This window comes from Camelus ferus, chromosome 1, assembly GCF_009834535.1.
Source record: "Camelus ferus isolate YT-003-E chromosome 1, BCGSAC_Cfer_1.0, whole genome shotgun sequence".
In the NCBI taxonomy this organism is placed as follows: Eukaryota; Metazoa; Chordata; class Mammalia; order Artiodactyla; family Camelidae; genus Camelus; species Camelus ferus.
In genome coordinates, this window is record NC_045696.1 from 84,179,689 (window position 1) to 84,204,907 (window position 25,219).

At 37.5% G+C, this 25,219-nt stretch overlaps 1 protein-coding gene across 2 annotated transcripts in view; it reads left to right on the plus strand.

Annotated features, from left to right (window-relative positions):
• SERPINI2 (serpin family I member 2) overlaps positions 1–24,895 on the plus strand; it is a 28,104-nt gene extending 3,209 nt beyond the window's left edge. For both annotated transcript variants that reach the window (XM_032484893.1, XM_032484888.1), the window contains exons 3-9: positions 3,707–3,937; positions 5,370–5,564; positions 5,643–5,835; positions 14,552–14,649; positions 18,484–18,570; positions 20,603–20,692; positions 24,661–24,895. In XM_032484893.1, coding sequence (XP_032340784.1) covers positions 3,707–3,937; positions 5,370–5,564; positions 5,643–5,835; positions 14,552–14,649; positions 18,484–18,570; positions 20,603–20,692; positions 24,661–24,737 — 971 coding nt within the window. In that variant the 3' untranslated portion in view covers positions 24,738–24,895. The remainder of the gene's footprint in view (positions 1–3,706; positions 3,938–5,369; positions 5,565–5,642; positions 5,836–14,551; positions 14,650–18,483; positions 18,571–20,602; positions 20,693–24,660) is intronic.
• Positions 24,896–25,219: the final 324 nt, after the last annotated feature.

Here is a 25,219-nt window from a genome sequence, read left to right on the forward strand (position 1 = left end):
CATAAAGACCTATCTGAGATAGTGTGTAGAAGCTTTAGAGCTGGTGTCCCATTTGAAGGGGCAGTTGCCCATCACCCTGGCTGTCTTGTGCTCCCAATTTTCATAATGATTTTAACTTAAAATTTTACATCACCGTCAGATGTTGTGTCCTAAACATCAGGGGAGACACTCAGATTTTTGATTCGGGCTTTGAGTCACTATAACTATAATTCATTTTAGTATGTTTACCTTAGCACAGAGTCATTCTATTTAGGAAACTGTTTTTCTGAAAAAAAAAATCTATTTGCGAGGTTTTATTTGCTTCATTTTAAATAAAAGCAATTTTATATAGAAAGGGAGTTGGTGCTAGTGAAGTTGATTCCAAGAGTTTTCCTTGGTGAATGATGTAAAATGAAGCCACTGTGTTCAGATCTAGTCTTGATTGTCTGTATGAATTTCAGCAAGTCCCACTGGACAGTCCCAGAAACATTTATGTCACATGATACTGCTTTGAAAAATAATAGAACACTTATGGAGGTATGTAAAGTTGATCCTATGATAAACTAGCAAAATTAGAGCCTCTGAAATTTGAATTACTTTAAATGAATCCATCTTATAGAGGAACACAGGAGTCTTAACAACTCGGGATTGTGAATGTGCTAATAATCATAGTAATAAAAATCACTATCATGACACTATCAAACATATACAGTGTATCAGTTAGTCATTGTTTTATGTACTTGTCTCTAATCTTCACAGTTTGTGAGGCAGACACAGCCCTGCTATGCAGATGAGGATAACGAGGGAAAGAAAGGTTAAGTAACTTGCCCAGAACTAACTCCAAAAATGATTCACTGAGGGTTGTAGATCTTAAGAGCAACAATAAACGTTCTAATATTTTCTTTGGAATAGGATGTATGGACAGTTAAACATTAATACTGTAACACATGCAATAAAATCTACCAGACCATTATGCTTTGTCAAGGGAGAGAGGCACAGATGGCGGGTAAGTGCAAAAAGAAAAGAGAGACCAGCCCAGAGGAGAGAAAATGTAAAAATTAAACTCTGGAAAATAAAAAAGAAGGGAAAAATGAAGGAATAAAGAGAAAGGAGCTACAGAGTTATGGAGGAGAACAGAGTGAGAGAGTGCATGCATGAAGCTGCTCTCTGCTGAGTCAGGCTGTATTTTACTTTTCCTGCTACCAGTCTGCTTCCCATGAACGCTGCTTATTCTACAGACGGTCGTGCAGCTCCTGGCATCCTACCCCATCGGGGCGCTCAGTGTCCTCAGTTCTTCTTTCTTCCCCCTTGTCAAAACAGCTGCTGAGGATTTAACCTTCTCCAGTTTACTGAGCATCTGATAACACTCCATTTTGCTTTGCCTCTAATAATGCTGCTTATTAATCAAAGACTAACTTAAAGGTGCTTCTTTATTCTAAGAGAATAAAGAGAATTAGGTGTCGACTTCTATCTCAGTTCTGCATCCAAATGACCTTGCGATTGGGCATCTTTCAAGTTATCTTATCTCTCTGGATTTTAGATCCCTCACTATAAAAAGAGGAGTTTGGCTTAGATGATTTCTGTGGACCTATTGGCTAAAATAATCTATAATCCTATGACTGCCTCTGTTTTCATCTTTGGATCTCTTGGATTGTACACATGCTTGGTTTGGGGGCTCTTAATAGCAGGAGAAGTAAACACGTACCAAACTTTAGAACATTTTCTGGAGGTCTGGTAACATCAAACCAGAAGTCACATTCACTCATGACCTGTAGGTTTTCCATGGCTTTATTTTAGGAAATGAAGTTAACTTATTCTCAGTGATTATTAGGAGCCATGGGTATGTATTCTTTTTGATCTGTGCTAAAAGAAGTTATTCATCTGTAAATTAAATCAAATTTATAAGGCAGATAACTTTATATTCTCCCAACATGTGTTACTGGAGAAATTTTTTCATTGACTTCCGAGTCCAATGATTTATCAAAGGGCACACAGTCTTAGACCTTAAGTACATGACATAAATTTATTTGCTCTGACAAGTGAGTTGGAAGTATTTTTTCTCCCCCTCTCCTTTTCCCCCTATTCCTTTAAAGATGTTCATAAATTACAAGCTCCTGAAAATTGGTTTCAAATTCTGCCACTTTATTTCTGACCTCAGCTAATTCTTTTGGAGCTCTCTTGCCCTCACTCAGAAAGTGTTCACTGTAGCCTCTCAGCTATTGAGCTATTTTTCTCAGCTTCAAATAGCAAGAAATGATTGCATCTAAAGTCATTGTATATACAAATAAAACAGACTGACATTCTCCCCTTCCTTACATAAGGAATTCCAGGGTTATAAAGCATTGCTGAAATTCTTCAGATCCAATCATACGGAAGTAAGTTTTTGTTGTTTGTGTCTGTGTCTGTATCTCCGTGAATGGAGAATCATAGGCTTTGAAACAGAATGCAGTATACCTTCCAGAGCCTGCATGAGTGGACAAGGAGGCAAGTGGGGACTGAAAAGTAGTCTCCACTCAGCTGCACAAGATGCAAGACAACGGAGCCACAGCCCCCACCCACCAATGAGGGCACAAGTTCTTATTTGCACAAAGATGCCCTGTGGCATCTGATGAAGTGTTCACTCACACACACACACACACACACACACACACACACACACACACACACTCCCCTTCTTTCCAATAGACACCTGATAGCAAGTTTCTCTCAATCCTTTTTTGTTTCTGTATTCAATGAACGTCACCCAATGATGAACCATTTATGTTTTCTTCAATAGAGATTAATTGCATGTCATCAACTTGTAAGTTATGAAAGTGGTATTTTCAGCATTTAACTCAAAATGAAACAAAGATTCTGAAAGAACCTTGGATTTGAAATACAGTTCCCAGATTTAACGATCGAGTTCCTGAATTAAGCCAGAAGGGGATGAAAAATATCGGTACCCTTTGGTAATAAATAGGAAACCACGGAGCAATGAACAGAGCTGAATTCTCTCATGGTGCATACACCTTCCTGACAACACTGTGGTCAGAGTGACCCAATGGTAAATAAGTAATAGGCCAACAGTGATTCTTAGCTGACTCTGACAGACTCACTTGGCTAGTGCTTACAGTTGGGATGGTTAAAGATTTTTATTGTTCACAAAGACAGCCAAAGTACATAAATTCATGAACCTGAAGAAATAGGCAATTCTGGTTCTTATGCATCTCTAGAGATGATTATAGGGGTTACTGCATTCATTTCAAAACTTGGACAAGCACAGTTGCTCATAAGAGAGCAATTCTTTCTTATGCTGAAATAAAAGTAGTATTGAAAAGGATTGTTCACACTGCCTGAGTCCCCATCCCCATCAGCATTAATTAGTATTCCTCTTTCATAAATATCACATGTTGTGCAAAGAATACGATTCTAAAGATACATTTCCAACAAATAAGAATGAGCTACATTTGACTATAAAGAGGGAGTTTCCTTCAGCCTGTTTAAATGCATATTCTTGTTTTTGAGAAATTTCAAATTTACATGGACTTTTTTCTCCATCTCTCTACAAAATGCATATTCCACAAGAGATAAATGCTTAAAATATTTATACTAACTTAGAAAGGATCGTTAGTTATACCTAAGGGTGCAAAAAATTGATGATGTGAATCAGAGTGCTTGGAAGCGAAGCTGAGAAGCTGTTGTTTTTATGTTGTTCAATATGTCAGTATATGTTACAATTATTTTTTAGGAGAAGAATTTTCTGTGCTGAAGTCATTTTTCTCTGCCACCTCAGAGAAAAAACAAGAATTTACATTTAATCTTGCCAATGCCCTCTACCTTCAAGAAGGATTCACTGTGAAAGAACAGTATCTCCATGGCAACAAGGAATTTTTTCAGAGTGCCGTAAAACTGGTGGATTTTCAGAATGCAAAGGCTTGTGCAGAGACAATAAGTACCTGGGTAGAAAGCAAAACAGATGGTAAAATTTCCCATTTTCATAAAATCATTATTTGCCATTGTATTCATGGTTTTTAATATCCTGAAGTAAAGAATGGTTGAATGTTTTCCTATTAAACTGTGGCTCAGAGAGATCAAATCTCCTATTTTGCTTCCCTGTTATTCAAATTAATACTAAATTATAAAATTGAGAGAAATTGTATGCTGCTTTGAAAAGTATAGAGATTCTTTTTTTTGAGAGACACCTATTTGTAGCATTCTTAATGGAAGAATTTTAATAATAGTTTTTGTTTAAGTGTAGGGTTTTTTTTTTTAAGTAGAGCAGAAGGAATAATGTCTTTGGCTAGGTTAAAACTTCAGTCTGTCAATCTCAGATGCCTACTTTCCCACAGACATTGTAAATAATTAACACATCTTAGTTGGATGTGTTAAAGTTTCATAATAAATATTGATGATTCTGTCATAAAATGGTAATCTAAGCTTTAATTTAAATATAAGCTAGCAAAAATTCCAAAGGCACTACAGAGTGACATCGCAGAAAGAACACAAGTTTAAACTCATACAGATCGGAGTTCAAATCTTGACAAGTTCTAAACTAAGCCCCATTTAAAATGAGGGTACCATTAAAGCATTTCAGGATTACTGCGTGGTTAAAAAGAATGTATGTGAAGTGACAAGCCTATGTCAGGTCCTCAATTAATAGCAGTTTGTTTCTTTGTGCATATGCTCTGATGCAAAAAACTATGATGTGTAAGAAGCGACTGTATTCATGGGAAGCCTCAGATGGAGAAGCCTAAGCTGAAAATGTGAGATGAGTGTTGTGAGCAGTGTTCACAGGAAAGTCCTGTTAATGGGATGCATAATGAGAACAGCCCTAGACAGCTCCAGGGCACCTGATCATGCTGCTATCCCATAGATTCCAAATTCTCATTGGACACAGAAATAGGAGACTGGTTGTTTAGAAGAGGAAAAATCACACCAGCAACTCCATTCTTGTCCTTTCCTGGTCGTCAGCGGCTGTGGCTGCAAGAGTGGCAAGTTTGCAGGTGCCATGACCTTATTAACTCTGACTAACTTGCTGAAGAACCTTGAAATAAAGTTAATTTAAAAAGACCAACAGATATGCAGGAAGAGGTATATAGTTTTTGTTCTTGCTATCTGAAAAACTATTTACACAATAATCTCACGAAAGAGAGGCCATTACTAAGTCTGTCCAAATTTGCCTGAGACAATCTTGTATCTCCTGTTTCCTAGTAAAACCCTGTTTGTATCTGTTTCTAAGTGAAATATTTAATAGCACTCCCCTTTACTCTCAAAATTGCCAAGTTTAAATGATAAAGCACCCTGGTTTTAATTATCAGCAAAATAAATTTTTCTTTTAATTCTATTTAAAGCAGTTCCTTTGAATCAAGATGGCATATTTCTTTCTGCCTCTTCCTCCATCCCCGTCACAGGAAAAATTAAAAACATGTTTTCAGGGGAAGAATTTGGCCCTCTGACTCGGCTTGTCCTAGTGAATGCCATTTATTTCAAGGGAGACTGGAAACAGAAATTCAGAAAAGAGGACACACAGCTGATGAATTTCACTCAGAAAGATGGTGCGGCAGTCAAAATTCCAATGATGAAGGCTCTTCTGAGAACAAAATATGGTAGTATGAAACATGACACTCTAAGACATCAATTTGGAAATTGCCAGGTATATTAACAATATATTTTCTCTGTTCCAGGTTATTTTTCTGAATCCTCCATGAACTACCAGGTTTTGGAGTTACCATATAAAGGTGATGAGTTTAGTTTAATTATCATACTTCCTGCAGAAGATGTGAACATAGAAGAAATGGAAAAACTCATTACTGCTCATCAAATCCTGCAATGGTTCTCTGAGATGCAAGAAGAGGAAGTGGAAATCAGCCTCCCCAGGTTGGTAATGTCGTTTTATCATTCTGGTTCTTCTGTTTTCACTCATGGAGGGATTTGAAAAGCTGGCTGAAAGATAACAGATGCTTGAAAAGGCTATTGACAAAAATGAAAAGAAAACCCCATTTGGAGATGTTATGCTACTTTATGGCTACAAGGGCAGGTTTGAACATTACCAGCATTCCTTTGGTTAAAAGAAGAAAGGTTTTCAAAAAAAAAAACAAAACAAAAACCAGGAGATGGTTAAAAATATTTGCAATCTTTATAGAAGTTATCGAGTTAATGTGAGGTTATAGGGGCGGGCCCTAATCTGATATGGCTGGAGTCCTTATAGAAAGGAGAAATTTGGATGCAGAGATACACAAAGAGGAAAGATGATGTGAAGAAACAGAGGGAGACAGTGGCCATCTACAAGCCAAGGAGAGAGGCCTGGAGCAGATCTTGCCCTCATAGCCCTCAGAAGCAACCAGTCCTGCAGACACCTTGATTTTGAACTTCTAAAACTATGAGACAGTAGGTTTCTATTACTTAAGGCTCAGAGTTTGTAGTAATTTGTTTAGGTGGCCCTTGGCAAACTAAGTAAGAACAACCTCAATGTTTAACCAAACGTTACTGAAAGCTAATGATAAAAGGGGCTTATAAGGTGAAAAGTAATTTAAAACCAGGTGCCAGGGAGTGTCAGCCATTTCTTGTACCCGGGAGTCTTCTGTCCATTGCTCTCCTTAGCCTGCCCTTATCATGGTGCCAAGGCCATTCACCCCAAAGGAGTGTCTTTACCATTCCATCCTACCCAGCATCCTGGGTCCTCCAACTTTTACCAGCATAAAAAGAAAACAACACAGATTTCCCCCCATCCTCTATAAGGTCAGATTCCTAGTCATGTCAAGAACCTAAAGCACTAGATTTCAGCCTTCAGTGAGAACAACAGTTTTGTATTGGGTAGAATAGATTACACCCTCATCATCGCAAACTTCTCCATCTCCATCCCACAGCTCCTATTTGCATAAAAAAGCTCCCTGTGTTGCTTTTCCCAAACAAATGAACAATTTGCCTTAAGAGGTGAATTTGTATCTTCAGTTATATGGAAGCAGAAACATTCATTGGCAGTGGTATACTCTTTTTCCAAACAAACTCCAGCCATCAAAGATTTCTTAAAAATTTGGTGGTAGCTTCAATCACAGTACCTCACTAGATGATTCTATTCATAGCACAAAGCCTGGAAAGTAGAAGATGCTAAATAAATGATGGGTTTTTTTTTTTTTTTCTCTTTGTTGAAAGATCACTGCTCAGCCAGTACCAACCTAGAAAGTTTCCTCTGGATTCTCAGTCTCCCTTCCTCCTTCCCCCTTGGTCACGCCCTTCTCCATGGTAGCTAACCAGTATATTGAAATTAACTCTTATGTGTAGATTTCTCCAGGATGCTCATTAGAATCGACCACTCCTTATTGTTACTTCCAGAACACTGCATGCATGTTTACATTAAGGTACTTATTTCGTTGCATTTTCATTTCTGGCTCACTCTTATTGATCCTATTAAGATGTGAGCTCTAGGACAGGGGTTAGTTTCTCCTTCATTTTGGTTTCTGTAGTCCCTAGCACGTTTCCTGGTACATAGTATGTGCTAAATGAATATTGTTGAGTTAAGTTACATAAATATTTTCAAAGAAAGAGATTCTATGTTATTTCCCTTTATCTGATTTTAAATGTCTCAAATATCATAATTCAATTTTCTAGTCACTCTTGAATTCATTCCCCTTGAGGATGCTGACAAAGCCATCCCTCCCTCTCATGCATGCGGCAGAATAAAAGATAGGATATTAGTCATTTTTTTGTACTATTCTCTCTAGAGAAATAAAATTAAGATTTTTTTTTAAATTCAAGGAACTGAAAATTTTGTTATCAATTATTCAATTGCATTAATACTTCATTACATTTAAAATGTATTCAGTTCTCACTAAAAGGATGAGTCTTCTGATTTCTTAAAGGAGTCATTTGCTCATGTGTTAAGTTCATGAACGATTTTAGTCCATCAGGACCATTTATTGAATCCAGTTTCCTGAGCACTAAGATCATGGATTGAAAATTCTGAAATACATTTTCCCCAAGATGAGCAATTTCCTTACAACAGAAAAATACCCATTTGAAATCTGTGTTTAATACAGAAGAGGGAAAATTGTACGGGCTCAATAAATACTCTTGGGTGAACTGACAGTCTTATACTTTATTACTCAATGCTGTGGTTCTTCTATATCTGAAGGAGTGAATTATGGTTTCCAACTGATAACTAAGGATTCTGGTGATACTGGGACAGTTTCGTCAGCCGTGTTAGTTTCCCAGGGCTGTTGTGACAAATCACCACAAACCAGGTGGCTTAAAACAACAGAAATCCATTCTTTCACAGCTCTGTACGCTAGAAGTCCAAAATCAAGGTGTCAGCAGGGCCATGCTCTCTCTGAGGCTCTGTGTAGAATGTTCCCTTGCCTCTGCCTTGCAGCTGGTGGTGGTCCGTAGTGCTTGGTGTGCCTCTGCTGGTAGACTCATCACTTCAACCTTTGCCTCACGTGGCCACCTCTCTTTACATGGCATCCTCCTTTCTTGCAAGGACACCAATCATACTGAATTAAGGTCTGGTTCTACCCCAGTATGATCCTGTTGGTCTGAAACAAATACACTGTCAGATGTTTCTCCAGCAAAGATGAGTTTATTCAGGATAGCAGAGAATTGCATTTTGGGGTCTACAGCCATGACAAGCCACATGCAAGTCCCTCAATGGTAAGGGAAGGAAAACGCTTTTATAGAGAGGAAAAGGAAGTGGGGAGGGCTATAGTAAACAAAGAGTCCACTTCTCTCCATTGGCTGAGTCCTTGCCAGGAAGGAAGGGGAGTGTTTCTTCTTCCTGTTGGGCTTTGTTATTATTGTCCTCACGGAGCATGTAAGCTCCCCCTTCTGGTCTCCCAAGTCTATTTAATTGAGATTTCTGTTTATTAAATTTTTTTACAACCTCAACCTAACTAATTACATCTGCAATGATGCTGTTTCCAAATAAGTTCACATTATAAGCTGCTGGGGGTTAGGGCTTTGACCTATGAATTTTGGGGGACACAGTTCAACCTATATATCAACTAAGCTAAATTTTGTCATTGTAAAAATAAGTAAATAAAAGCTTCTTTGGTAGCAAAGTTAAGTAAATGCCAAGAAAAGAAAAATTAAACATAAAAATGCTTGTAGTGTATGAGTGACTAGATTATAGTTACTGTTAAGAAACACTTCTCCTTCCCCTCTTTGATATATGACTAGTTTAGAATCAAGGTCAATAAGATAGAGTGTAATCTAAAAATACTAAGGCACTTTCTAGTGTTTACTATCTGTAACATACCAGATACCTAATTTTGTACTTTATCCTGCAGTTGGATAACAGCTACAATAATCACATTACTTTTTCTAAATTTAATAGGGATCTTATCAATATTTTAGTAGTCAGAGTTCCTCAGATTGATGATTCTAACACACCCTTACTATGTATCAGATTCTACTCTCTATAAGAAAGGGTTTGAGATTGTATTTTTATGATCATGTGTATTGGCAAAATTGATCATTTATTACATGTAAATAAGGTAAACAAACTTTTATCTATATAGCACTTTAACTTTGTTAAGCATTTAATATTTACATTTTAATACAAATTACTATAGTTCTATAAGCTGACTTGGTTATATCTTGCATTCCACAGATAAGGAAACTGTGTCATTCAAAAAACAAATTGATTGACATTCAATTAAGTATTGGGAGACAAGATTAGCTCTCATTTCCATTGACTCACAGCCTTATGATCTTATTAGTTTGCTACTTATTAGAAAATTTATCTCCTTTTCAAAAGCAGAGATTGCTTGGGACCCCACTATGGACAGGGGACTGGGACAAATGCAGATTGATAGACATGCTCCCTATGGATAAGATGGTTACCACTTAAATGGAATGGTGCAAGATTTGCACAAGAAATTTACTAACAATATACAGTAAATACTAGAAGATTAGTACAACTTGTAAACACTAGAAGATTCGTGAAAAAAGAAAGGAGAGAACGGAGAGGGGGCACCAGAGACTGAAACTGCACAGACTTCATGGAAGAGGAAGGATTTGCACTGGGCTTTAGAAGAATGAAGAGTGAAAAGTCCCATATGCAATGGGGAATTATTGTAAATTTCCAAGTAGGCTAGTGGGATGATTAGGCAGTGCTTTATAGATATATTTGGTAGTCACAGTGCCTTTGGTCAAGCTGGATAACTTGTCTGAACTCTCTCCCTATTCTCCCTCCACCCCCATTTTTTTCTAGATAACTTCTGTTGGTCCTGAAAATCAAATTTGGGTTTTAGAAAGCTTTTCTGTTCTTTCCATGAAAGATTCCACATCTTCCCTTCTCCCTGCTAGGAAAAGTTCCCCTAGTACCTTGTGTTGTTTTTTGCACAGTAGTTATATTAAAATTATTTGTTTGTCTTCCCACTGGACTATAAACTTCCTGAGGTCAGGAGCTCTGCATCTCTCCTTTCTGTGACCTCATCACAACAGTAGCTACTCAATGAACATTTGTTGCTTTAATCTGAATAGTAGTGATGTTCAGGACGTGTTAAAGAGGGAAAGACTGAGGTCCAAAAGATAGGTTAAGAAACCACTGCAACCATTCAGGCACTAAGTAATGAGTATTTAAAGGAGCAGCCTCGCTGGGAATGGTAAGTGACTGGTGAAGTAGAAAGGCATTTATTGGAGTGTGTGACTACCTAGATATGGGTTAAGAAGGAATAGATGGTTCTAAGGTTCTAAGTTTGACTTTCTAGGAAAATGAGAAGACTTTGATTTTTCCTTCTTCTGTAGCAGTCCTTAACTGGGCACCATGGACTTCTGGAGAGTTCTGGGCTAGATTGCAGTGTCCTTGAAGCCCTTGAAATTATTAGCAAGTTTATGAGTGTAAGGTCATATATAATTTCCTCAGGAAAAGCTTCACAGTTGTCATTAAATTTTTGGCAGTCAAGATCTTTGAACTTGTTAAATACTATACTTTTATTCAAAAGTATAGTAATAACTAAACGAGAGCCCTAGTCCTTCTGAGAGATATCATTCTTTAAACATGTTGACTGATGTGACACCTCACAGTGTCTTTTATCAACTGTTGGAACCAGATTACAGAAAACAGAACGTGATATTGAAGACCAAGAGCTTTGCCACCTCCATCCTCTATGACTTTGATTTTTCTCTTATTACTAAGTGGGATGCTGATAATACATGCCTCTTAGGGTTATTGTGAGGAGAACTATGAGAAAAGGTTTGTAACATTTATAGTCTTCAATATTTATTATTATTCTCATTCGACTTTAAAATTTATTGAGACTCCAATACAGTGCCAACGGTATCCTGGGTGCTCCCTCTCTTTGCTGTGTCTCATTTAATCCCCACAATAAGTTTGATAGAGATTTATTTTTATATTCAGGTTACAGTTAAGATGTAGACCAGTAAACACTCTCCTGTGGTCACACGGAGAGTAAATGGTGGAGTCAAAATTGTAAGAGTCAGGAAACAGGTGTAATGCGGGGCAGACATGAGGGAGAGCACAGAAGGAGCAAATGATCAGCGATAGGATGAGCAGCAAGATAAGCCACGGAGACTTTCAGAAAGAGACAACAGCTGCCGTGGGACATGAAGTGTCATCTTTTTGCTGGGCTAGAGATCCACCCCAGGCTTGGCCAGCCTCAGGACTCTTAAGTGGGTGAATGTGAACCATGTATGGGTGAGAGGAAGTGACCTCAGGGAAAATGAGGCTGGATGTGGGAATAGATAAGTCATGACCAGCTGCAGGGTGATTACAAATGTTCATTTACTTTCCCCTTTTGGGTACTGATACAAATTGGAATGCAGGTTTACATTAAACATTGTCCAGATATGTTTTCTATGTGACAGAAAGCAATTTAAACTCAGCCCTTGAGGCCAATGGAGTATTTCTCTCCACCCCCCACCCCCCAACACACAGAGGAAATTGGTTAGAAAGTGACAGAAAATGTTATGTACTCACATAACAGTCCAAGCCCACCAATCAAGGATCGTGTTATATCTCAATCCTTGTTGGCAGCCCCAAGACTTGATTTGCCTGTTTCTAAGCCTGAATCTCCCAAGGATGACTCAAGCCCACTGTATCAAAACTGGGGTTCGAAAAAATAAGAATAGGAATTTAAGGGAGCCCCATCCAAGGCATTTTGTCATTAAAGAAGAGTCTGGGTATAAGGGAGAGGAAAGATACAACACCAATCCGTGGTAGATCCTGCAGACCCCAGTGGATCTGTCTTAAAACAGAAATTCTGAATTGTTTTCTTTTGTTTTCTGCAGCTTTAACCTGTGTAAGACCCCTTTAAGCACAATGGTTGCATATGGCAGTAAATTTCTGTCTTTCAAGGAGATGGATAATGTTGACACATGCTAAAACATTCATGATTATTTAGTTGTTGTCTATCCAGTCTTTCTGCTACCCATTCTTTTACCTTTAGCTGTATCCTTTTGACAATTGTAGAGGAGAGTCAAGGAAAAAGTAATTGAATCACATCTAGAATAAATATCAAGATTCACAAAATTTGGATTTAACAATATACATTTATGTATTGACTGAGATTATGATTTTGAATTATATTTTGATTAGAAGGCCATGGAATTTAGCACATTAGCTTTGACTTGGGATAGACTTGAGTTTGAATCCGAGCTCTGTCCCTTGACTTGTCCTTGAGGCTGCAAATCAACCTCCTCAAAACCTCTACTCCATATGTTAATGGAAATAATAATACGAACTTCCTAGGGTTTTTGTGAAGATTAAAAATGATCATCTTTATTAAGTGCCTAACACATGGAAGTGCTACAGTCACACCTGGCTATTCATGGCTCCAATAATTGTGGCTAATTAGAAACTGGCTGAAGATTATACTTTTATTAAATGGTTGAATGACTTTCTATCGCTGTAGGTTTCATTGGACTGTATTATGAGCAAGACTGTTACTTAGATGACTCTGGTGATAATTAGGCCTTATTAGATGTTGTAAGAAGGCTTGCAGTATTCCTTGTCATTATCCTCAAATCACTGGACTATTATACTAAAAATAGCCAAATTATAGGTGGACCAGAACATTTATCCTCCACCTTTTAGAAGCCCATACTCAATTCAGTATAAAAAAAAGTGTGGAATGAAAATAGAAAAAAAGAACAACCCCAAAGCCTCAAAACCATCATGCTGCATATAATCTTTCTTAGCAGGAAATTAAAAGGAAGGAGCTGAAAACAATTGACATAAAATAAGTTATTTTCATTATCAGGAGGTTTTAATGCGCCTGTTGTGAGTTGTGTCCATTCCCCGTTAGCCGGGGTTCTGAATGAATTAACATCTTGCAAAAGTGCGTAATATTTTACCAGCAAATGATTTAGGCTGGTAAATTTTTGCCACAGCATGTTCATTGGTTTGAAGAATTATAATTAAGAAGCTTGTTCAGTATTTGGCAATTAAGACAATGATCTAATGAGACTTGTTGCCCAAGCTAATTTCTGGCCCCAGATGTGGGCCTACCTGTCAGCTAAGCAAGGATCCTGGGCTTGAGCAATCATGTCTGCATCCAGACCAGAGAGCACAGGGGCAAAGGCCCATCAGGGCACAGAGAGAGCTCCCTGGACCGGAGCTGTCCTGGGACTTCCCTCAGGTCGGAAGTACACATAGCTTCCTGTTGAAGGACCGTGCACTCTTTTCTTTTCTTTCATAAAGAAAGTTTCCAACTTGGTTGTAAAATGTAAATGGATGCTTTTAGCATCCATGAAATCAGTAAGTACTAGTTTCTTCTTCTTCTTCTTTTTTTTTTTTTTCTTTCTTTTTAATGAAATGGGAAAGTGAGCACCCGTGATCCTGTTGACTTGAAATCATGGAAGACCAGTGCCTGAGAGAATCTTTGAGATTCGCTGGTTAAGGCCCCTCTTCAGGCAAGCTGAGGTTGAGAGACTTGCATAGGATCTGGAGTCCTAACTTAGGGTCCTGCATTTGAAGGACTGGCCAACTCTTTTGTTGTTTTCCTCCTGTAATGTTTATGTTTATTTTATTCTGAAGAAATTTAGTTCCCTTTCAACTTTTCACCCCTTTCACAGGGCCTATTGGGAAGATGTGTGGTGTGTCCACAAACTGAAGGAAGTCACGTCAACTGTGACAATGGGTGGGAAGGATGATAGGTTACTAATGCCTCCTCTGTGTGCCTCAGGAGCCAACAATCTTCTTTAAGGACTGTTGGCCTCTGCTTCTGGCTCATAGCAGCTTGGACGCCTGCCAGGAACTGTTTCATGGTGTGAAAAAAACTTGAGTGTATACAGTTTCTGGAAGGAAGCTTTATACTTCTAGAGAAGAAGCCAAATAATTGAAAACTTAGGTAAAACTCTCACCCTGTTTTGTTGGGTAATTGTTACTTCAAAAAGATAGAGTATTTTCTTTCCCCTTTCCCCCAACCATTTATCTGGGAAGTAAGTTATGAGCAACCCAGAGCTTCTCAGTGGAGCTGGGGGAAAATGATGTGAAATGTGAGGAAATGTAACTGGGATAATGAAACAAAAGTTTTCACAGTATCATCTCTTCCAAGTCATCCGTTTTATTAAAAACGTTTTGGTAGCCAACTTGTGCAGTGTTTCAAGAATTTTCCTCTTCATTTTTTTTAAACAGATTTAAAGTAGAACAGAAGTTAGACTTCAAGGAAGCTTTGTATTCTTTGAATATAACTGAGGTATTTAGTGGTGGCTGTGACCTTTCTGGAATAACAGGTAATATGAAAAATAATTCTTATATTATCATGTTAATATGTTTCCTAGTAACTATGTTAACTGATCTTAAAACTGAAAGAGTGTTTGGCCCCAGAAAATACATACATGGGAAATAGATGTTGGTCAGGCCGGGCTGTCTGTAAACAAGCGCTCTATTTTGCATTTAAGTAGTTTTCCTTAATGGAAGTCAGACAGCATTTTTAGAAAGTTAGCTGAGCCTTCTAACCACACTTACAATGAAACTACGTAAGTAAAGTCTTATTTGGGCTTTTATTTCAGCCCTGTTTGGATTTCCTTATCTGAATAATGGGAATTGAAACTTTGAGCTTCTCTTCTAAGCAGAGCTAATAAAACTCTTATAAACCAACTTGCAAATGTTAATTCGGTAATATTAGAGCCCACAAAATAGTCACCCACAAGCTGCTGCGTGATGAGCACAACCTAGAAATTGTAAAGCCGCAGCTTGTGGATTTAGCTTGAGACTGACAACAAGTCTGAGGAGAAGAGCTTTTATGCTCACTGGCACCTGGGAAACTGTGCATGGTTAAGATGCTCATTTACACAATGATGCCCAAGACAGTCTTTAATTTCTCTCATCTTGGCAGTACCCACTAGTCCAAAAATAACCAGAGAGGAAAAAAAAAAAAAAAAAAAACGGATAAAGAGGGTCAATTTGTTTCAAGTTACTTGCCCTCTTTTAAATTCGGTCTTCTGTTTTATATAAAAGGAAGTCCTAATGATAAAAGCTTGTCTGTCTGATGGGGTTGGGTATCATAACACAGAATTATTGTGTATTCCTATATAAAATCTGGGCTTTGGGGAAATTGTCATTAATTTTGTGAGTAAATGAATAGAATGAATGAGTTTTCCTGGTGGAGGAGAAGGGTGGGGTACCCAGTGACATAGGTGTTCATTATCTCCTTCACACATGATTTAGCTGCCCGTTTTCCCACTGATGGATAGATCTGACTTCTCTGACAATTTCATCAGCATCGGGAATGAGACAGTCAACATTAAATACTGCGGCAGGATGCTATCCAAGTGTGGCCTGGAACACAGCCACTTCACCAACCTGAAAGAAACTAAACCATTTTTTAAACACCTCTTCCTCTTGAATTTCTTTCTGGCCTTCAGAAACTCACTTGCTGTATCTCAGACATTTCAAACAGCCACGCACTCTGCAAATTCCTGGCAATTTGTGACTTCTATAAAATCTCCTTTACAAGTGGATTTATCACGAAAAAACCTCTAAAATACTTTATAGAAGAATTTGTGCAAGAGAATAACCCTGAACAGAGTAGAATAAGTGTCCAACATTTTCTGCTCTGGGTTACCCACTTCCCTCTCGAGTTACCTATTCGAGTTGTTCTAACTGTGCTGGTTCTGCCTTACTGCCTGAAGTAAGACAGCCACAGCCAACCCTGGCAGTATTTCTGGTCTTTGGGAGAACAGTGTTATCCCTACTTACCATGCGTACAGTACACAGTCACCAAAGGCCGCTGTGAACCAGACCAACATGAATGCTATGGGATGCTTGCAAAAGAGACATATACTCATGTCGTTCACAAGTTCTGAATGAAATGTTTTCAAAGAGGTATTTTGGAAATTCTGAGATGACTGACTTCTGTCATTACCTCTTGTGTCACCTTTAGTAAAGTGTTTAGCCTTTCTGAGCCTCAACTTTCTAATGTTACATGAGATAATATATCCTAATGGTGGAAATAAATAAAAGAATGTAGGTGTATCATCTCGATCAACATCTGTCATACAGTAGATATTCAGTTAAATCCAAAAACTAAGTAGGCAAATGGCACATTAATATTTACTTGCACATCTTCTAGCAAAGCTATTTAAAGTTTCTTGTCCTTGACTTGATAAAGATATAATTGGAATTTTCATAGAAAATTGAAGGAAAAATTATTACAAAGGTGTAGAAACCAGTGAGTTTATGGAGTCCAGATTCCTTGTTCTGATCTATCCTCTCTCAGCTCCTCTGCTTTTTCCGAGCCTGGACCCTCTCTGTATCAGACGAATGCGGGAGACCAAGCTGCTCAGTCTAATAGCCGGGGAGTCCCTTGGTCTGGTGCCAGTGCTAAACTGGGTGAAATTCTCCACTATACCCCAACCTGCCTTTTAGTCTTCATTCTTTGTAGGGGACCCTCGGTCATCTACTCTTGCTGTATATGTGAATCATATCTTATTCTAGGCAGTTGTGGGGAAAAGAATGTGCTTATTTGCATGACCTAAACAGACCATACCCCTGTATTTCAGTTAATCCACACTAATGATGTGGACGCCCCCTTTTCTCTATCTTAACGTGTTTCTATCACTAGACATACTTACATCCATTGATTTATTTATTTGGCAAGTGTTTAATGTAAGCCTGCTATGGGCCAGGCAGTTTCCTAGAGTTGGACGAAACTTCTGGTGAAGTTTTACATCTGTTAGGGCAGATGGACAATTAACAGGTAATTAATTAGTTAAACGATAAGGTGATAGATGTTATGAATTAACTAAAACAGAGTCATGGGATAAAGAGATTAGGCCAGAGCAGAGCAGAATTAGACGGTGTGGGAAGGAAAGACCGCTACGAGGATGTGGTGTTTTTGCTGAGACCTGAGTACCAAGGAAGCCAACCAGGGAGAGTGCTGGGAAAGGGGCTTTAAGCAGAAGGAGAGCTGGGCTAAAGCCTTGATACTTGACCTTGTAACTGGAGCTACCGGATGAGGCGAGGAAGGTAGATGAGGATGCGTGAAAATCAGGGGCCCAGATGGAGTCATCACAAGCAATTTGGAGTTTATTTTCAGGAAGCCATTTTTTATGCAAATAACCCTCCAATGGCTTCTGACTCTCTTGCCTGAGGGGATTTACTTTTCTGTGAGCTCTCAGAGCTGCTTCCCCTTGACTGAAGTATTTCTTCATGAATCCTTCTAAATCCAGTTAGTTTTGGTGGAGTCACATCAGCTTTCTCTCTCAAGAGAGACAAAGATCCTTTCTTTCCTTTCTTTTCAAGTTTCAAGACCCATCTTCCTCTCCTCTGCCCTCTTGTCTCCACTGAACCCATGACCACATTTCTGTGGGGTCTCTGAGGAACCTTGTCAGATCTGTCTGGTCGTGACAGATCAAGGATGCCAGATGGCTTCTGAATTCATGGTTTCACTTCCCCCTTCTCAGGGAGACTCCCCTCCTAGGTCATTAATCAGAAACGCTTCACACATACACACGAGGGGAGAAGGGGGCACTCTGTCAGCTTGTATCCCCACCAGAACGAAACGTGGTAAGACAGTATCTTATGCTGAGGAATTTGATAGGTTTTAAAGTATAGTTCTGAAGTGATTTTGTAACAGATGACACAAAAGCTCTTTAGACTTTCATCACCTCACCAGTTTTGAAGGAAAGTAACTTTTATTCTAAACTCAGATCAAAATCAAATACAGAATTTAAAAGGCAGGTTGGCTTTGAGGTTGAATACATGGGGTGGGATTAATTCAAACCTGTAAAGCCTTTTTCATCTCATCTGTAGACCACGACTAAGAGGGGCAAAACCCTGTGTCCATTCAGATGTTTCAGTTAGTGGGATACCTGATTTGAAGCTAACTCCCTTCTGTTTTTACCTTTTATATCTGGGCTGAACTTTGTCTTTCGATATCTATCTCTCTATCATCTTTGCAAGCACTAAACCTAAACTCATCTTTATCTCTAACAAATTAACTAACTTGGAAAGAGCTTGTTTTTTGCTTTTCTTTGTTCATTTGACATATGTAATTAACCTGGGATCCAATAAGTGATGGCTCTGAATTTTAACCCTAAATGCACTTTCATATTTTCCAACAGATTCGTCTGAGGTGTATATTTCCCAAGTCATGCAACAAGTTTTCTTTGAGATAAATGAAGATGGTGGTGAAGCTGCAACATCAACTGGTAGGACAAATGATGTCACAGAAGCCGGGAGGAAGGACTGGGGGAAATGAGCTTGAGGGTGCTGGCACTTTGCAGTCTTCTGATCTTCCCTCCTGCTGTCCAGTACACTGTAGGAAGAAAAAGTAATGGTTATATAAGCTATTTATGCATCTCTGTGGCCACAGCTTAATACAAAAGGGAAGGGATTTGATTAAGAGTTGAGGACCATCTACTAATATTTATACTTAATTGTAAATTGAATTACCTGCCGATTAGCCGATAGGATCTATTATTATGTTTTTAATTGAAGTATAGTTTACAGTGTTTCAGGTGTACAGCAAAGTGATTCAGTTATACATCTACATATAGATCTATTCTTTTTCAGATTCTTTTCCATTATAGATCATTACAAGATATTGAACACAGTTCCCTGTGCTGTACAGTAGGTCCTTGTGGTTTACCTCTTTTATGTATAGTAGTGCGTGTCTTTTAATGCACATTAGAATCAGCTGGAAAGCTTTTAAAAATTCTATGTATGTATGCCCAGCCCACATCCCAAAATAATTAAATCAGTATCTCTGGAGATGAGATCCAGCCTTCAATATTTTCTTTCATTTCCCTGAGTGATTCCAGTGTGCGTCCAGTGTGTGTCCAGTGTTGAGAACTCGTGCTCTCCGGTGACTTGCAGCCTATCCTTGCTGCTGTTGGTGTAATTGCATAGGCCAGCCGCGGCAGCACTTGGTAACTTGTTAGAAACGTAGCACCTCAGGCCCAGTTCCAGACCTACTAATTCAGCATCTACATTTTTCATGGTCTCCTGGTGACCTGTGTGCACGTTTCGATTTGAGGACCTCGCTTCTATGATGTATTTCTTTGAACAAATAGCATTTTGAATAGTACCTATGCTGCATAAAAATAATACTCAAAAAGTAAGTGGAGAAAAGCCTAAAATTCAGTTAGAAATGGAAAAGTCTGCATGACAGACCTTACTAAATAATCCTTATATACCATTAACTTTCCCCATACGTTTACCTTCCCACAATTTACCACCCCTAGAAGCCCAAATCCCCTTTTCCTTTTTCTAGTCACTTCTTCACAATTTACTACTTCTTGTTAAAATGGCATATAAGCTCTCAAGCCTAAACACTTCTTTGTTGTGAAGCTCCTGTGCGGATACAAAATAAAATGATTTCTTCTATCAATCTGTCCTTTGTCACTTTAATTGACACACCTCAATCACAAACAAAAATTATAGAGGAAAAGTTTTTTTCTTCTGTACAATTGTTTTTCAATTCTGATCACATGTTGCATTTCAAAAACTATTTTCATGGATCTGAAAAAATTATACGAAAGTGTTACATTATTGGTAAAGAAAACATTTGAATTGAGTTAGAAATATTTAATCTAGAAATTAAAAAAAATCCAGTCATTTAAATGTATCCACTCTGAAATATTGACAAATGCCACACTGGAGCAGTCTGATAGAAATTATTACAGTAAATAATTGTAAAGGCAGAAGACCTCTCTTTCTAATATAATAAAAATCCTATGCACATTCAAAGCACAAATCCTAAAAGCTCTGAGCTCACAGAATAATTTTGCAAAAATTAAAAAAGAATAAATTTGAACTCAGATGTGATTACTACAAGCCTGAAGAATAGAAATAAAGTGCAAACATACCTGGATAGGAATTAAGAGTTGAAACATTATAAAACAAATTATATAATGCAAATAAATGTGAGCAGAAAGTTACTGTTTAAAAGATGAAATTTTCATCTGCTTTCACTAAATTGAGTCTAGTATCTGGCTTTCTTCTTCACTGAGTGTAAATGTGAAGTTAGAATTATCCCATGAATAATCCAATATTTATTCTTCTGCTCTTTGATTTTTAAATTTATTCCAAATTTCTCTGTGTTCAGAAAATGATTATTTTTCCACATGTTAACTCCTCAAGCAAAATGACCTTTCCTGTCTACAAAAAATATTATGGATATTTTTTATTTACTGATCTTTTAACGTGAACATCTAAATAACTGTTGTCTCTATTTCATAGGCATAGACATCCCTGCGATCATGAATCTGCATCGAAACCAATTTATAGCAAACCATCCATTTCTATTTATTATGAAGAATAACCCAACAGGTACCTTTTTGAGAATTCCCTCGAGGAACTGCTTAAGTTAAATAGACCTAGTTCTAACTGTTAATTGTAATCTACATATCTGAAATCATTTACTCCCAATTAATTGCATTTATTTTAACTTTTTCAAAAATTTTTTTAGTGTCTATTTGTGGAGTGCCTGTTCTGTAGCAGGCATTGTGTTTTAAGAGCGGACAGGGACCTAAAACAGAGCAGTAGTAACAACAGCTGCCAAGGTGGCTGGTGATTTTAAATCCCTTTCTCTGCAGCTAACACCATTTCAATCAGTTTGATATGATATTTAATAAAGACATAGAAACTCAGAGAGAGGTTGTGTAGTTTGTCTAAGGTCATACAGCTGAAAAGTGGCAGAATGAGAATGAGACCTTTTTGGCTCAGAAGTCAACCTTCTTTCTTCAATGTCAAAATGGGAGTGGAGACTTGGGAGTTGTACAGTTGTGAAACGTTTTAGAGGTGGATTCCAAAAGAATAAGTGCCTGTAGGCTCTGAGTGGGAGAGAGGGGTCAAATGTTATTTCAAATCTCTAATTTGGACAGTTGGTAAAAGATGATGCAGTGACATACCAGACGCAAAGGTAGTCATGGATTGAACTGGCATTTGACACAATGGCGACATAAATGCAGATGGCTTTTGTATAAGTTTTTGCAAATTCCCTTATGAAAAAGAGAGGCCAGAAATGTGGACACAGTGAGGAAACTTTAAGTGTATATTTAGAACTCGTCAGGAGTTACAACCCCATGTGAGGGCTCTAAACTACATAATATCATTCATTTCTGTATCCAGCCCAGTATTTGGCAAAGTGCCTTGCACGTAATGTCAGTGTCCCTGGAGATCAAAGGTTTGGACTTGGGTGTCAGACCTGGGCTTATGTCCCAGCTCAGTGAATTAATACTTGTAAAACAAGTCATTTACACTTTCTAAGCCATATTTTCCTCACCTCCTACTTGAATATAATATTAATGTTTATTTCATAGAGTTAAATAAAAGAATATATGAAGCCCATGACACTGTGCCTGGCACATAGTGTTTGTTATGAATACATGAATAAATATAAAAGAGTGAATGACTGAATAAATGCAGAAAGGAAGAGAAATGGAAAAGCTTCTCTCTATAAACTGGTTTACATGGAGAAGAGACAGAGTTAATTTCAGAATCTGAATCTGTTAGATTAGTTAGCAATACTGATATTATTGGCCTCCTAAGGAATATATCAGCCTCTTTTTTTTAGGTCCCATGAAATTAATGCTGAATGACCCTTCTGATAGTTATATCTTGGGAACAGTGGGACAGTTTTAGATTTGATGATTAGTTTTAACACAGCCTCAGTTCTACCAGAATTGAAGTGGACGTGTCAGTGTTGAGATATTCTGAGTATGTCATTTGATCTATACGTCTTTAACCTCTGGCTAACTCTTAATTTCTTGCAATTAGTATGTAATTACTGAGTATGGAGAACAGAAAGAATGAAGCTGCATTAGGCATCAAGGCGCAAGGAAATAATGGCATTTAGAATAATGATGTTTGACTCTTTATTTTCCAAGTTGATGACTACGGCCATGTAATAGCTATCAGTTAAACATCAGTGAAAGTTCAAAACCCAAAATAATTCACTTGTTTGTTTATTTGTGATAATGCTCAACTATCAGACCCTTAATGACAATTTATACTGTTTTATGACCTTTATTGTAATGAAACTTTCTAAACTAGGGTTACTCCCTTAAAGTTTTGTTTAAAATGAATGGCCACTCAATTATTGGAGGCTGTAAATTGTTGCCATACAAAATGTAGAATGGTCTATTATCTTAAGACAATACACATTCAGGGATTTATTTCTTTTTCTCTCATAAATGAACTGAAGAGATCCTTGAGGTTAACGAAGCTGGTGACTTGGCAGGGCATACGAGACTGCTAAGTGGCTTACGACTGACATAAAATAGATTCATTTGACAATTTCTGAAGTATGAGGATGAATGATTTTAGATTTAACACAACCAATTTTTATCTAGATTTAAATTTTTCTTTTGGTCAAACAATCCTCTTGGGCAAAATCCATACATTATTTGTGCTTTCCCACCAGTATTGACTTCTATCATATATATCTCAGTATATTCATCCAAACCTCTTACTGAGCCAAGGAAGTGAAGAACATTTTTCCTTCTTTTAGGTTGATAGCATAGGCCAGAGTTAGAGACTTTCAGAAGAATATTGTAAAAGATTCTACAAGAAATGTGCCATTTCTCAAAAAGCAGTGAATCATGGTTTTAAAACTGACAGTACTCCATACGTAATAAAAAAAATATTGTATTTAAAACTCTTCAGGTCTTGGGTTGAAGGGAGAAGCAGACTGCAGGGTATTCATTAAGAAATCTTTTTTTTTTTCTAGGTCATTAGCTTTGGTTATGCTATTGTATTTTCACACTATGAAGTAAAAGCTGCTTCCATCTGATGGAGATGTTTCATAACTATGTTTGATTAAATATGAGAGACACCTCTTTAAGAAGTGGGCATGAAAAGAAAAGTGGAAACAGTAATGATTTCTGCTTCAGCCTACCTCTAAATCCACTGCTGCTATGTCAAGGGAGATTTCTCTGATCTGTCCAATTTAGTAGTGAGTTGATTGGTGACTGTAGGAAGACTCACTTCAAAATGTGGTTCTGCTTGGTCAAAAAAAAAAAGAAAAAAATTACAAAGGCCGAGACAAATGACTTTTATGTAATGGCTTATACTTCTGACTGTTTAAAATTTTAAACTATTGTCTTCTATTTATAAGGTTAGTTCCTATGAAAGTTACTTTAAGTGTTCTCCAAACAACTCTGATAAGCATTTTAATGCCATAGGATTATAAAGATATTTTATGCCATAGAATCATAAAGATGCAAGAGTCACTGGTGATTCCCATTGAGACTAAATGGAGAAGTTGTTTACCATCCTTATCTGAGAAATTGGAGTACTTACTTTCTTGGGTTTTTTTTTTTTTAGAATTATTTTGAGATTTTGAGGAAAAGTATTACAAATTATAATCACAAAAAGAAAAAAACCTGCTGGAGATTATGTCTATTTCCATGTTATTGGTCTTTTAAGACTGTCTTTGGACTGAACAAAACAGTTAGTGAAAAAGGGCTTTTTATTTAATTTCTGCCATGGTTATTTCAAACACATGTAAATATAGTCTTCATTAGCTTTCAAATTATGTAAAATTTTATTTTATCACTTTTGAAATGGACCTTTATTACAAGGGACTATAAGGAATGTAAGTCAAGGCTACGCTTGATGTGAGTCCATTCGAGCACTTCGCTTACCCTAGCTGAAAAGAGAGGTGAATGGATTTTGGCGCATCATTTCTTTCTGTTTTGCCCTCTAGTTCTTAGATCCTTTTCACTTGCAAACACAGAATGGCTGGAAACAGGTGTTTACGTTTTTGCTGTATACTATATCACCTCGGTGAGGATTTGAAAGCACTAGCAATATGAAATATTGTCTTCAGTGGTGAGCTTTGATTCAGCGCTGAAGGAGGAGATCTGAGAAGCTGCACTTTTAACCCCAAGGGCTCATATTACATGCACAAAGAGATGACTGCTAATGCCTTCAATTTAAAACTCTGCCATGCTCTTCACCATTTTATTATTCTGTGTTTGCCTGACTGAGTCTCTATATTTAGAAAAACACCTCTCTGTCACTTTATTTTTGCTTCCCTATGTGAAAAACAAGACTAACACATTTTCCATGATAAGCTGTTGTGGGTGTTAATTTGCTTCATAAATTATCAGAAAATGATTAATAATGATATAATTATGTATATTTTAGACCAAGGAGTGAGTTTTGCTATTAGATGTTGCCTGTTTACTTTACAGAGAGAAAAGTCTAAGCGATTTGTTTAAATATTAAGAAAAATTAATTATTGTCTTTTTTTTTCCTCCAGAGATTCCTAAATTGTTTTTTTCTTTTCCTAGAATCAATTGTGTTTATGGGCAGGGTGAGAGATCCCGACACCCAAAAGATGAAAGGAAGAGATTTAGATTCCCTGTGAATGAAAAGCACAGCCTCAGACTATAATTCCTGGAAAATAGTTGATTGGCCAGATATCATCAAATATCTTCTGTCTACCTTTTTCTGTTTTAAGTGGTGCCTGTATTCATCTGTATTCGGAGTAAATGACATTATTAATAAATGAAATGATGCATTCAATGTTTTTGTTTTTTCTGTATTTTTATAAAGTCTATATGAATCAAAAGCAGTGAACTTACATGAAATATTACTGTTGTTGATATGTTAGAACAGTCCATCTAAGATACCTTAGGTATCAGATTCCTGTCTTAGATATCAAAGTTTCTATGTTTGTAAAAGACTGGAGTGTCTGACTCAGACATGGCAGTGTTATCCAGGCCTGGGGAAGTAAGTCCGAGAGAGAGAGGGTGTGCTGTGTGCCTTCCTGGGTGCTGCCTGACACACAAGGATCCAGTATCTATGGACAAACTTTTAGTACCAAGAGCTAATCTTGGTACTCTGTGT